The sequence below is a fragment of the Pimephales promelas genome, chromosome 1 (assembly GCF_988280905.1).
Source record: "Pimephales promelas chromosome 1, fPimPro1.hap1.1, whole genome shotgun sequence".
Classification (NCBI taxonomy): Eukaryota; Metazoa; Chordata; class Actinopteri; order Cypriniformes; family Leuciscidae; genus Pimephales; species Pimephales promelas.
Window position 1 is genome coordinate 53,130,554 of NC_142769.1, and position 14,059 is coordinate 53,144,612.

The 14,059-nt window shown below is 38.3% G+C and overlaps 1 protein-coding gene across 1 annotated transcript in view; it reads right to left on the minus strand.

Annotated features, from left to right (window-relative positions):
* Positions 1–2,290: 2,290 nt before the first annotated feature.
* LOC120477361 (uncharacterized) overlaps positions 2,291–14,059 on the minus strand; it is a 33,599-nt gene continuing 21,830 nt past the window's right edge. Inside the window, exons 3-6 of the mRNA XM_089127358.1 lie at positions 12,853–13,430; positions 9,384–9,879; positions 6,967–8,618; positions 2,291–3,356 (exon numbers count right to left, since the gene is read on the minus strand). Of these exons, the coding sequence (XP_088983484.1) occupies positions 2,991–3,356; positions 6,967–8,618; positions 9,384–9,879; positions 12,853–13,430 (3,092 nt within the window). The 3' untranslated portion in view covers positions 2,291–2,990. The remainder of the gene's footprint in view (positions 3,357–6,966; positions 8,619–9,383; positions 9,880–12,852; positions 13,431–14,059) is intronic.

Here is a 14,059-nt window from a genome sequence, read left to right on the forward strand (position 1 = left end):
ACAGATCGCAGATGCCTCGCGGACACTCGCAGGCCTATCGCAGACGCCTCGCGGACACTCGCAGGCCTATCGCAGACGCCTCGCAGACAGATCGCAGATGCCTCGCGGACACTCGCAGGCCTATCGCAGACGCCTCGCAGACAGATCGCAGATGCCTCGCGGACACTCGCAGGCCTATCGCAGACGCCTCGCAGACAGATCGCAGATGCCTCGCGGACACTCGCAGGCGTATCGCAGACGCCTCGCAGACGCTCGCAGACAGATCGCAGATGCCTCGCGGACACTCGCAGGCCTATCGCAGACAGATCGCAGATGCCTCGCGGACACTCGCAGGCCTATCGCAGACGCCTCGCAGACAGATCGCAGATGCCTCGCGGACACTCGCAGGCGTATCGCAGACGCCTCGCAGACGCTCGCAGACAGATCGCAGATGCCTCGCGGACACTCGCAGGCGTATCGCAGACGCCTCGCAGACAGATCGCAGATGCCTCGCGGACACTCGCAGGCCTATCGCAGACGGTCGCAGACAGATCGCAGACGCCTCGCAGACACTCGCAGGCCTATCGCAGACGCCTCGCAGACAGATCGCAGATGCCTCGCGGACACTCGCAGGCCTATCGCAGACGCCTCGCGGACACTCGCAGGCCTATCGCAGACGCCTCGCAGACAGATCGCAGATGCCTCGCGGACACTCGCAGGCCTATCGCAGACGCCTCGCGGACACTCGCAGGCCTATCGCAGACGCCTCGCAGACAGATCGCAGATGCCTCGCGGACACTCGCAGGCCTATCGCAGACGCCTCGCAGACAGATCGCAGATGCCTCGCGGACACTCGCAGGCCTATCGCAGACGCCTCGCAGACAGATCGCAGATGCCTCGCGGACACTCGCAGGCGTATCGCAGACGCCTCGCAGACGCTCGCAGACAGATCGCAGATGCCTCGCGGACACTCGCAGGCATATCGCAGACGCCTCGCTGATGCCTCGCTGAGCCCAGAAAAATATCTAGCATGCTAGATATCCAGAGCTGTCGCACGCCTCAACCTCAGTGATGTCATGAGCCACAGCCAATCAGAGCAAGGCATGGGTTGAGGTCAGTCTTCTTCGCTGGGTATTGGCGCACGTGCTGCTTCGCGTCTTTTTCCAGTTCGTTGTAAGGCGTGATTTTTTCGTGACAAAACGTGGTTTGTAGACGAGATAGATTGTTGGGTGACAGAGTTGTTGAGTTGTTGTTGTCAAATGGTGTAGTGCGTTACCTCCTGTTGCGGATCAATCACGTTGTGTCGTGTGGTGTGAACACTCCTGATTTCACAGAGAGCCAGTCATGTAATGTGAATCCTACAGTTCAGCCCCACGTTTGAAAATCATAAGCTTTAAATCATAAGCAATTTGTCATAGGAGTCAACAATATTCATAATATATTCCGGTGCCTATGGAACGATTAAATCTATTATTCGGTCACTCGAAGAAGACTCATTGAAAGTGTTTTTATTGTATATTTGTTGTTTCAGTCTGTAAGTTGTGACTGTGACTGCTGTCCGCTCTTGGCCAGGACTCTCCTGTGAAAGAGATTTTTAATCTCACAGAGATTTTCCTGGTTAAATAAAGTAAAAAAAAAAAAAATACTGTAAGTCTGGAAAAACTGGTTAAAGAGAAAATATCTGACCAGTGGCCTCTAAAGACAAAAGGCATTGGTTGCAAATTAGCATTTGACACCCTACCCCCTTTTCTCTGAACATCTTATCTGCATCTTCTCTCTTTCACTCTCTCAGTCAATGATACTGAAAGCTCACACAAGAATATGGTTTTAATGTGAATCTGATCATCTCTAAGGATTGTTTGGAGTCATTTTGATGGTCTCAGGGTGACTGGTAATAATGTCTCATTCCCAAAGTAATAAAAGAAAAGGTAATACGGTTTTTAAGAAGTTTAGGAATCACTGTCACACAAAGCCTTGTTGTCTGAATGCAAATTACAACCAAGCAAATGGTCTGCCCCCGATAAACATGGTAACTTTCCATTGAAACCTGGTGATTAACATATTAAGGTCTGGCTACTTAAGAGCTCGGGGCTGCTTTCTGTATTCAGATCAGCCCGTGATGTTGTGTCTTCAAGGCTCAGCTCATGTAATATGTTGGGTAAAGTTCCTTTGTCCTAAAACAATTGATGGTTTGCTCTGATTATCTTGTGGAACCGTAATAATACATTTACCTGACATAATAAATTGTTATTCTTGACTATTCTAACAGACTTTGACTTTATTTTCATTAGAGTTAAAAGGAATAGTCGAATATTAATGTATTAAATGATGCACAGATATCATTGATAAACCCTTTTCATTTTATGGAGTCAGATGAAACGAGTTAATAGATTAAATGTGTTGCGTTTAATTAAAAAACACTTTGCTTGGAAAAGACAGAACACGCTTGAAACCTTCACCACGAATCGATTTCGTGGCCCTTTTTACAATACTATTCATAACATTCTGATGAAAAAAATGGTGTAGGATAAACTAAGTAAAGTAATTACTAATTTAACTGATAATCACAAGGAAACTGCAAATAATACAATAAATAAAATGGGAAAGACTGAATTAATATTTTCTTGCAAGACACACTCCAGTTATCCGTTTTATTCAGTCTGTACTGGGTGAAATGTAGAAAAGAGGAATGTCTTCTGGTTTAAATGGCGTGATTGACAGGTTTTAGCATAAAACTGTATCACTACAACCTTAATAACATAAGTCTACAAATGATACAGATTGTGTCATATTAGATTTTTTGCTGAAATTCAACTTTAAACCGGTTCTTTAAAATGTGTTTCCTGTTTCCCTTATTTTTATTTCAGTGTTTGTTCGTTGGGTTGTTATAAGCACTCGATCATATGATCTGACTGACGTTGACATAACTGGAATATTCTTGTAGTTCATTGCTTGTATGATCATCTCTTGAGCAGAGCGCAGAGAGTTTCTGTCCAATCGAATGGCACACTTCACCTTTGAGTAGATTTGTGTGAATGTTTGGTCTTGACGCTCATGATTGTGACTTGATTCACCAGCGGGTAATCAAAGGTGATCATTTTAAACATGGGTTCTTGTTGTGAGTTATCAACGTTTCCTTCTCTGGTCAGATCTGTTGGTTTTGAGGACAAGTTGTCTGTCATTGTAGTTGCTTCCGATTCGGGATCGTTTATCTCTGGCTGAATGGATAAACCCAAAGTTGAGTCCCGGTGTTCGTGAGCTAAAGACTCAGGAGAAGATATTGAGTCATTTATTTCCTGAGAGGTTGGAAATGTTGCGGATGTGTCCATTGATATTGGCTTGGAATCCGGAGTCACTCCTTGTCTTGAAACTGTTCCCTGTAAAGAAAATTAAAATGGTTCAATTTGACTAAGTTACCACGGGGTCAACAAAATCACCACCATTTACAATGGACAGAAATGTGGGACATTCATATGGAATTTTATGATATTATTCATGTAGACATGTATTGAAGGAGTAATTGAATAATTGCTGTACTTTTTGTAATGAAGCTATGTGCATGAATACTAAATGTGATGCATGTTTAATCGCACGGCACCCTTTAGCATCAATATAACACACTTCGGTTATGGGTAGGTTTAGGTCTGGGGTAGGGTTAGGGTTACACCACTAGGAGGCGCCTTCTGGCCCATGTATATCTGCGTCTCATATTGACGCTAAAGGGTGCCATGTGTGTTGGATGTCTACGCTTTGGCAAAAGCGTCATATATGACGCCTTGTGATGAGAACGGGCTGGATATAACTCGTAATATTACATTTATGGGATATAAACATCTGATTAATCTCTAATATAAAAGTTCTGAACAGCTCAAATAGTAAAGTGTGGGCACTTGCAACGCCAAGGTCATAAGTTCGATTCCCAGGGAAAGCAAGAACTAATAAGAATGTAAATGTGTAATTAAAATGCACTGTAAGTCATTTTGGATAAATGTACTGTAAATGTTCCCGGTGCTCGTTCTCTTCAGCTTCAGCGCACGCAATCAAACAACAATGATGAACCTCATTTGAAACGGTAAGCCTAATAATAAAGATGTTCACTATTACTGTCATATTAAAAATGTTTGTTTTTTTTTTTTTTCAAAAATATTGATGCATTGTTATTAATTACTACTACTGTTCATCAACAATATGGTTCCGTGCGGGGGCGATTCCGTTTTATTTATCCATCTATATGCAGCACAATGTTATCCAATGAATTGTTTGCATTATTTAGGTGTTTTATTTTAATTGAATTTAAAAAATGTTGTTAGTCAATAGACGTTTTGTTAACACTTTACAATAAGGTCTCATTTGATGCATTAACTAACATGAACTATAGCCTTTGTTAATATTAATACAACAAGAATTCCGGAAAATTGGGACGTTTTTTAAATTTGAATAAAATGAAAACTTTGAGACTTTCAAATCACATGAGCCAATATTTTATTCACAATAGAACCAACTATTTTGAGACCTGTAGCAGGTGTCAAATTTGAAATGAGCTCATTTAGTGGATAAAAGTGTAAAATTGCTCAGTTTGAACATTTGTTATGTTCTCTATGTTCTATTGTGAAAAACAGTCTTGATTTGAAAGTCTTTTAGTTTTCATTTTATTCAAATTTAAAAAACGTCGCAACTTTTCCGGAATTCAGGTTGTGAAATATTTGTGTTCATGTTAGTTCACAGTGCATGTTTACAACTTTGGATCTTTTGTCTTTGTATTCAGGCTATCAAAGTATAGCAAAATTTGAATTTAGATTTGTCGGGCAGTATATCGGTCATCGGCTTTTGAATGTACAGTATTATCGGTTATCGGTATCGGCCAAAACGTTCATATCGGTGCATCACAAAAATGTATATCAGGGGTGTGTGGTTTATTAGGCTGTGAATGCTCTGCACACCCAAGACATTTGTGGACTCGCTGATTAACATTAACGTTATTCGTTACTATAAATTTGCTCGTTTTGATTTGTACAATAAAACTTCCATTATAAAATTATGGTAATACATTTACGTCATTTATTTATTTGCCAAATTACTTATTTGTTTTAAAAATCTCTGAGTTACAGAGGGTTTCGGTAATCGGATCCCCCGCTCTGTTGTTTTGTCTCATAATAAGTGTTTAGTTCATGTATATTCCATTATTTTATTGTCATGTGTGTTTTTTTGATGGTGTTTTGTTACACAATCTATAGGCCATGCAAATTTTTATATTTTACAACCTCTAGGAGCCATAAGGCTATTAATAATGTTACTTAACGTCATGGTTGTTTGTAACTACTGTCTGCACCGCCCTGTGGTAAATGAAGGAATTGAACCCCTTTTTGGGGACTTCCTGAAGATAGCCATCTTAAACAGGAAGTGATGTGGCAAGGGCAGAGGGGAGTAGTAGCTATATGTTCTGATTCGTTTGCAGCAATCACAAGTAACGTTAGTGGAAATAATGTATTAAGGCAAGACATTATATATGAGATACTTGCTAGTTTGCTAAGAATTAGTAGTGAAAGCTTAATAGTGTTTGTATGGGTTTCTGCTCATGTGGGGCTGGAGGCAAATGAAGTGGTAGATAGATTAGCAAAGCAATTAGTAAAACATAATGAGGTTAATGTGCAAGTGACGTTGAGCAAAAATTAAGTTAAAAGTAAAATAAAAGAATTCATAAAAAATAAATGGCAAGAACAATGGGATAATGAGGGGAAGGGTAGAAACTTGTATAGTATTCAGAAGCAAGTAGGACATGGAAGAAGTGTTTTTAGGAATAGGAAAGAGGATACAATTTTGTCTCGTGTTAGAATAGGGCACACACGATTAAATCATTCCTTGTTAAAGATAGGAAAACATGATACGGGAAAATGTATGTACTGTATTGTGGTCAGGCAGAAACAATTGAACATGTTTTAAGTAAATGTGAAAAATATGGAAAAGAAAGGTTAGTACTTAAGAGGATAGTAAGGAAATAGGGTGTGGGAGTATTCAGTATGGAAAGTTTATTGGGAAAGCACGTAGAACAAGTAAAAATATACAATGCTATAATGAAGTATATCAAAGAAATAGGAATAGACTGGAGAATTTGAAGTATAGGAGATGGTTAGTTTTTTTTATAAGTTGATTATTGTTTTTATTTTTAAGTGCTTCACACTCCAGTCCAGTTGGTGGCGGTAATGCACCGAAAGTTGGATTGCCAACCGGCATAAAATATCAAACCAAGAAGAAGAAGAAGGGCAGAGGGAAAGGGAGACCTACATTACACAACACTGTTTGTTTCGGAGCACTGATTTGTCTTCAAGTTTTCACCTTTTTGTTACAATAAAGCTGCTCAAGTCTTGTTGAAACAGATGTAGCGTCAAGTATACTTTCCCTCACGGAAGTGGCTTAAGAAGGAAAGGAAGCCACTACATTAAGTCAGAAAACTCCCAAGAAGGACATGCGGGCATGCGGTAGGCCCAATCAAGGCCTACATCTGGAATGATCAAGCCATGAGTGACACGTATCGACACTTTGGAAAGGATTCTGAAATTCATCCAATGGGTGAGTAAAGAAGGGTGAACTTATTTCTAAAAGCTGTGGTTGCGAATTTTGGCTTTGATCAAAGTATGGTACAAGATGCTGATGCTTATCAGTACATTGTGGCCTGCTGATTCTATGGAAAGCTGGATACTTGGTTGTACTTGTTTGTGTCAAACATGGCTGATGAAATGAAATGGATGGAGTTGAACAAAGCATTGGATCCCTCAGTTCTATGCGTAGGGGAAAGCTGAATGAATGAAGATGAATGAGGTAAAGGCATTGCTTGCTGAGGGTTGTGATGTGGAATGTGATGTCAGTAAAAAGAAGTGCAGAGATATTTTTTTTAATGTCACTTGAATATTACAATTCTGTTGCTTGGTTACACAGCTCAACCTTTAAAAGTACAGTGCAGCTTGTGGTTTGCTGTGTAGGTAACAGTACCTGAGTTTGCAGATGGTTGGTAATCAGCATATGCACTGACGTTGTTCCATGTAGAGTGGTTGTGCCGAAGCCAGTTGCAGATGTTTGTGAGGGCTCTCGGATGCTGAGTTCTGTTTTAGATGTAAGTCGTGTTGTTGTTATAAGAGTGACTGTAGTTGTAGTTGTATGATCTTTTGTAGATTTTGAAGGAATTATGGACTTTGTTTCATTTGTAGATGTAAGTTGTGTTGTTGCTGTAAGAGGGACTGTAGTTGTAGTTGTATGATCTGTTGTAGATTTTGAAGGAATTGTGGACTTTGATTCATTTGTAGATGTAAGTAGTGTTGTTGTTATAAGAGTGACTGTAGTTGTAGCCGTCTGTTCTGTTGTAGATTTTGAAGGAATTGTGGACTGTGTTTCACTTGTAGATGTAAGTTGTGTTGTTGTTGTTGCTGTAAGAGGGACTGTAGTTGTAGTTGTATGATCTGTTGTAGATTTTGAAGGAATTGTGGACTGTGTTTCACTTGTAGATGTAAGTTGTGTTGTTGTTGCTGTAAGAGGGACTGTAGTTGTAGTTGTATGATCTGTTGTAGATTTTGAAGGAATTGTGGACTTTGATTCATTTGTAGATGTAAGTTGTGTTGTTGTTGCTGTAAGAGGGACTGTAGTTGTAGTTGTATGATCTGTTGTAGATTTTGAAGGAATTGTGGACTGTGTTTCACTTGTAGATGTAAGTTGTGTTGTTGTTGCTGTAAGAGGGACTGTAGTTGTAGTTGTATGATCTGTTGTAGATTTTGAAGGAATTGTGGACTGTGTTTCATTTGTAGATGTAAGTTGTGTTGTTGTTGCTGTAAGAGGGACTGTAGTTGTAGTTGTATGATCTGTTGTAGATTTTGAAGGAATTGTGGACTGTGTTTCATTTGTAGATGTAAGTTGTGTTGTTGCTGTAAGAGGGACTGTAGTTGTAGTTGTATGATCTGTTGTAGATTTTGAAGGAATTGTGGACTTTGTTTCATTTGTAGATGTAAGTTGTGTTGTTGTTGCTGTAAGAGGGACTGTAGTTGTAGTTGTATGATCTGTTGTAGATTTTGAAGGAATTGTGGACTTTGATTCATTTGTAGATGTAAGTTGTGTTGTTGTTGCTGTAAGAGGGACTGTAGTTGTAGTTGTATGATCTGTTGTAGATTTTGAAGGAATTGTGGACTTTGTTTCATTTGTAGATGTAAGTTGTGTTTTTGTTGCTGTAAGAGGGACTGTAGTTGTATGATCTGTTGTAGATTTTGAAGGAATTGTGGACTGTGTTTCATTGGTAGATGTAAGTTGTGTTGTTGTTGCTGTAAGAGGGACTGTAGTTGTATGATCTGTTGTAGATTTTGAAGGAATTATGGACTTTGTTTCATTTGTAGATGTAAGTTGTGTTGTTGTTGCTGTAAGAGGGACTGTAGTTGTAGTTGTATGATCTGTTATAGATTTTGAAGGAATTGTGGACTTTGTTTCATTTGTAGATGTAAGTTGTGTTGTTGCTGTAAGAGGGACTGTAGTTGTAGTTGTATGATCTGTTGTAGATTTTGAAGGAATTGTGGACTTTGTTTCATTTGTAGATGTAAGTTGTGTTGTTGTTGCTGTAAGAGGGACTGTAGTTGTAGTTGTATGATCTGTTGTAGATTTTGAAGGAATTGTGGACTGTGTTTCATTTGTAGATGTAAGTTGTGTTGTTGCTGTAAGAGGGACTGTAGTTGTAGTTGTATGATCTGTTGTAGATTTTGAAGGAATTGTGGACTTTGTTTCATTTGTAGATGTAAGTTGTGTTGTTGTTGCTGTAAGAGGGACTGTAGTTGTATGATCTGTTGTAGATTTTGAAGGAATTGTGGACTTTGATTCATTTGTAGATGTAAGTTGTGTTGTTGTTGCTGTAAGAGGGACTGTAGTTGTATGATCTGTTGTAGATTTTGAAGGAATTATGGACTTTGTTTCATTTGTAGATGTAAGTTGTGTTGTTGCTGTAAGAGGGACTGTAGTTGTAGTTGTATGATCTGTTATAGATTTTGAAGGAATTGTGGACTTTGTTTCATTTGTAGATGTAAGTTGTGTTGTTGTTGCTGTAAGAGGGACTGTAGTTGTAGTTGTATGATCTGTTATAGATTTTGAAGGAATTGTGGACTTTGTTTCATTTGTAGATGTAAGTTGTGTTGTTGCTGTAAGAGGGACTGTAGTTGTAGTTGTATGATCTGTTGTAGATTTTGAAGGAATTGTGGACTGTGTTTCATTTGTAGATGTAAGTTGTGTTGTTGTTGCTGTAAGAGGGACTGTAGTTGTATGATCTGTTGTAGATTTTGAAGGAATTGTGGACTTTGTTTCATTTGTAGATGTAAGTTGTGTTGTTGCTGTAAGAGGGACTGTAGTTGTAGTTGTATGATCTGTTGTAGATTTTGAAGGAATTGTGGACTGTGTTTCATTTGTAGATGTAAGTTGTGTTGTTGTTGCTGTAAGAGGGACTGTAGTTGTAGTTGTATGATCTGTTGTAGATTTTGAAGGAATTGTGGACTGTGTTTCATTTGTAGATGTAAGTTGTGTTGTTGCTGTAAGAGGGACTGTAGTTGTAGTTGTATGATCTGTTGTAGATTTTGAAGGAATTGTGGACTTTGTTTCATTTGTAGATGTAAGTTGTGTTGTTGTTGCTGTAAGAGGGACTATAGTTGTAGTTGTATGATCTGTTGTAGATTTTGAAGGAATTGTGGACTGTGTTTCATTTGTAGATGTAAGTTGTGTTGTTGCTGTAAGAGGGACTGTAGTTGTAGTTGTATGATCTGTTGTAGATTTTGAAGGAATTGTGGACTTTGTTTCATTTGTAGATGTAAGTTGTGTTGTTGTTGCTGTAAGAGGGACTGTAGTTGTAGTTGTATGATCTGTTGTAGATTTTGAAGGAATTGTGGACTTTGTTTCATTTGTAGATGTAAGTTGTGTTGTTGCTGTAAGAGGGACTGTAGTTGTAGCTTTATGATCTGTTGAAGATTTTGAAGGAATTATGGACTTTGTTTCATTTGTAGATGTTAGTTGTGTTGTTGTTGCTATAAGAGGGACTGTAGTTGTAGTTGTATGATCTGTTGTAGATTTTGAAGGAATTATGGACTTTGTTTCATTTGTAGATGTTAGTTGTGTTGTTGTTGTTATAAGAGGGACTGTAGTTGTAGTTGTATGATCTGTTATAGATTTTGAAGGAATTGTGGACTTTGTTTCATTTGTAGATGTAAGTTGTGTTGTTGTTGCTGTAAGAGGGACTGTAGTTGTAGTTGTATGATCTGTTGTAGATTTTGAAGGAATTATGGACTTTGTTTCATTTGTAGATGTAAGTTGTGTTGTTGTTGCTATAAGAGGGACTGTAGTTGTAGTTGTATGATCTGTTATAGATTTTGAAGGAATTGTGGACTTTGTTTCATTTGTAGATGTAAGTTGTGTTGTTGTTGCTGTAAGAGGGACTGTAGTTGTAGTTGTATGATCTGTTATAGATTTTGAAGGAATTGTGGACTGTGATTCATTTGTAGATGTAAGTTGTGTTGTTGTTGCTGTAAGAGGGACTGTAGTTGTAGTTGTATGATCTGTTGTAGATTTTGAAGGAATTGTGGACTGTGATTCATTTGTAGATGTAAGTTGTGTTGTTGTTGCTGTAAGAGGGACTGTAGTTGTAGTTGTATGATCTGTTGTAGATTTTGAAGGAATTGTGGACTTTGTTTCATTTGTAGATGTAAGTTGTGTTGTTGTTATAAGAGGGACTGTAGTTGTAGTTTTATGATCTGTTGAAGATTTTGAAGGAATTGTGGACTCTGTTTCATTTGTAGATGTAAGTTGTGTTGTTGCTGTAAGAGGGACTGTAGTTGTAGTTGTATGATCTGTTATAGATTTTGAAGGAATTGTGGACTTTGTTTCATTTGTAGATGTAAGTTGTGTTGTTGTTGCTGTAAGAGGGACTGTAGTTGTAGCTTTATGATCTGTTGTAGATTTTGAAGGAATTGTGGACTGTGTTTCATTTGTAGATGTAAGTTGTGTTGTTGCTGTAAGAGGGACTGTAGTTGTAGTTGTATGATCTGTTGTAGATTTTGAAGAAATTGTGGACTTTGTTTCATTTGTAGATGTAAGTTGTGTTGTTGCTGTAAGAGGGACTGTAGTTGTAGTTGTATGATCTGTTGTAGATTTTGAAGGAATTGTGGACTGTGTTTCATTTGTAGATGTAAGTTGTGTTGTTGCTGTAAGAGGGACTGTAGTTGTAGTTGTATGATCTGTTGAAGATTTTGAAGGAATTATGGACTTTGTTTCATTTGTAGATGTAAGTTGTGTTGTTGTTGCTGTAAGAAAAACTGTAGTTGTAGTTGTATGATCTGTTGAAGATTTTGAAGGAATTGTGGACTCTGTTTCATTTGTAGATGTAAGTTGTGTTGTTGTTGCTGTAAGAGGGACTGTAGTTGTAACTTTATGATCTGTTGTAGATTTTGAAGGAATTGTGGACTGTGTTTCATTTGTAGATGTAAGTTGTGTTGTTGCTGTAAGAGGGACTGTAGTTGTAGTTGTATGATCTGTTGTAGATTTTGAAGAAATTGTGGACTTTGTTTCATTTGTAGATGTAAGTTGTGTTGTTGCTGTAAGAGGGACTGTAGTTGTAGTTGTATGATCTGTTGTAGATTTTGAAGGAATTGTGGACTTTGATTCATTTGTAGATGTAAGTTGTGTTGTTGTTGCTGTAAGAGGGACTGCAGTTGTAGCCGTCTGTTCTGTTGTAGATTTTGAAGGAATTGTTGTGGCCTTTGTTTCATTTGTAGATGTAAGTTGTGTTGCTGTAAGAGGGACTGTAGTTGTAGTTATATGATCTGTTGTAGATTTTGAAGGAATTGTGGACTTTGATTCATTTGTAGATGTAAGTTGTGTTGTTGTTGCTGTAAGAGGGACTGTAGTTGTAGTTGTATGATCTGTTGTAGATTTTGAAGGAATTGTGGACTTTGTTTCATTTGTAGATGTAAGTTGTGTTGTTGTTATAAGAGGGACTGTAGTTGTAGTTGTATGATCTGTTTTAGATTTTGAAGGAATTGTGGACTTTGTTTCATTTGTAGATGTAAGTTGTGTTGTTGCTGTAAGAGGGACTGTAGTTGTAGTTGTATGATCTGTTGTAGATTTTGAAGGAATTGTGGACTTTGATTCATTTGTAGATGTAAGTTGTGTTGTTGTTGCTGTAAGAGGGACTGCAGTTGTAGCCGTCTGTTCTGTTGTAGATTTTGAAGGAATTGTTGTGGCCTTTGTTTCATTTGTAGATGTAAGTTGTGTTGTTATAAGAGGGACTGCAGTTGTAGGCGTCTGTTCTGATGTAGATTTCGAAGGAATTGTTGTGGCCTTTGTTTCATTTGTAGATGTAAGTTGTGTTGCTGTAAGAGGGACTGTAGTTGTAGTTATATGATCTGTTGTAGATTTTGAAGGAATTGTGGACTTTGATTCATTTGTAGATGTAAGTTGTGTTGTTGTTGCTGTAAGAGGGACTGCAGTTGTAGCCGTCTGTTCTGTTGTAGATTTTGAAGGAATTGTTGTGGCCTTTGTTTCATTTGTAGATGTAAGTTGTGTTGTTATAAGAGGGACTGCAGTTGTAGGCGTCTGTTCTGATGTAGATTTCGAAGGAATTGTTGTGGCCTTTGTTTCATTTGTAGATGTAAGTTGTGTTGCTGTAAGAGGGACTGTAGTTGTAGTTATATGATCTGTTGTAGATTTTGAAGGAATTGTGGACTTTGATTCATTTGTAGATGTAAGTTGTGTTGTTGTTGCTGTAAGAGGGACTGCAGTTGTAGCCGTCTGTTCTGTTGAAGATTTTGAAGGAATTGTTGTGGCCTTTGTTTCATTTGTAGATGTAAGTTGTGTTGTTATAAGAGGGACTGCAGTTGTAGGCGTCTGTTCTGATGTAGATTTCGAAGGAATTGTTGTGGCCTTTGTTTCATTTGTAGATGTAAGTTGTGTTGTTGCTGTAAGAGGGACTGTAGTTGTAGTTGTATGATCTGTTGTAGATTTTGAAGGAATTGTGGACTGTGTTTCATTTGTAGATGTAAGTTGTGTTGTTGCTGTAAGAGGGACTGTAGTTGTAGTTGTATGATCTGTTGTAGATTTTGAAGGAATTGTGGACTGTGATTCATTTGTAGATGTAAGTTGTGTTGTTGTTGCTGTAAGAGGGACTGTAGTTGTAGTTGTATGATCTGTTGTAGATTTTGAAGGAATTGTGGACTTTGTTTCATTTGTAGATGTTAGTTGTGTTGTTGCTGTAAGAGGGACTGTAGTTGTATGATCTGTTGTAGATTTTGAAGGAATTGTGGACTGTGATTCATTTGTAGATGTAAGTTGTGTTGTTGTTGCTGTAAGAGGGACTGTAGTTGTAGTTGTATGATCTGTTGTAGATTTTGAAGGAATTGTGGACTGTGATTCATTTGTAGATGTAAGTTGTGTTGTTGTTGCTGTAAGAGGGACTGTAGTTGTAGTTGTATGATCTGTTGAAGATTTTGAAGGAATTGTGGACTGTGTTTCATTTGTAGATGTAAGTTGTGTTGTTGCTGTAAGAGGGACTGTAGTTGTAGCTGTATGATCTGTTGTAGATTTTGAAGGAATTGTGGACTGTGTTTCATTTGTAGATGTAAGTTGTGTTGTTGCTGTAAGAGGGACTGTAGTTGTAGTTGTATGATCTGTTGAAGATTTTGAAGGAATTGTGGACTGTGTTTCATTTGTAAATGTAAGTTGTGTTGTTGCTGTAAGAGGGACTGTAGTTGTAGTTGTATGATCTGTTGAAGATTTTGAAGGAATTTTGGACTTTGTTTCATTTGTAGATGTAAGTTGTGTTGTTGTTGCTGTAAGAGGGACTGTAGTTGTAGTTGTATGATCTGTTGAAGATTTTGAAGGAATTGTGGACTCTGTTTCATTTGTAGATGTAAGTTGTGTTGTTGTTGCTGTAAGAGGGACTGTAGTTGTAGCTTTATGATCTGTTGTAGATTTTGAAGGAATTGTGGACTCTGTTTCATTTGTAGATGTAAGTTGTGTTGTTGTTGCTGTAAGAGGGACTGTAGTTGTAGTTGTATGATCTGTTGTAGATTTTGAAGGA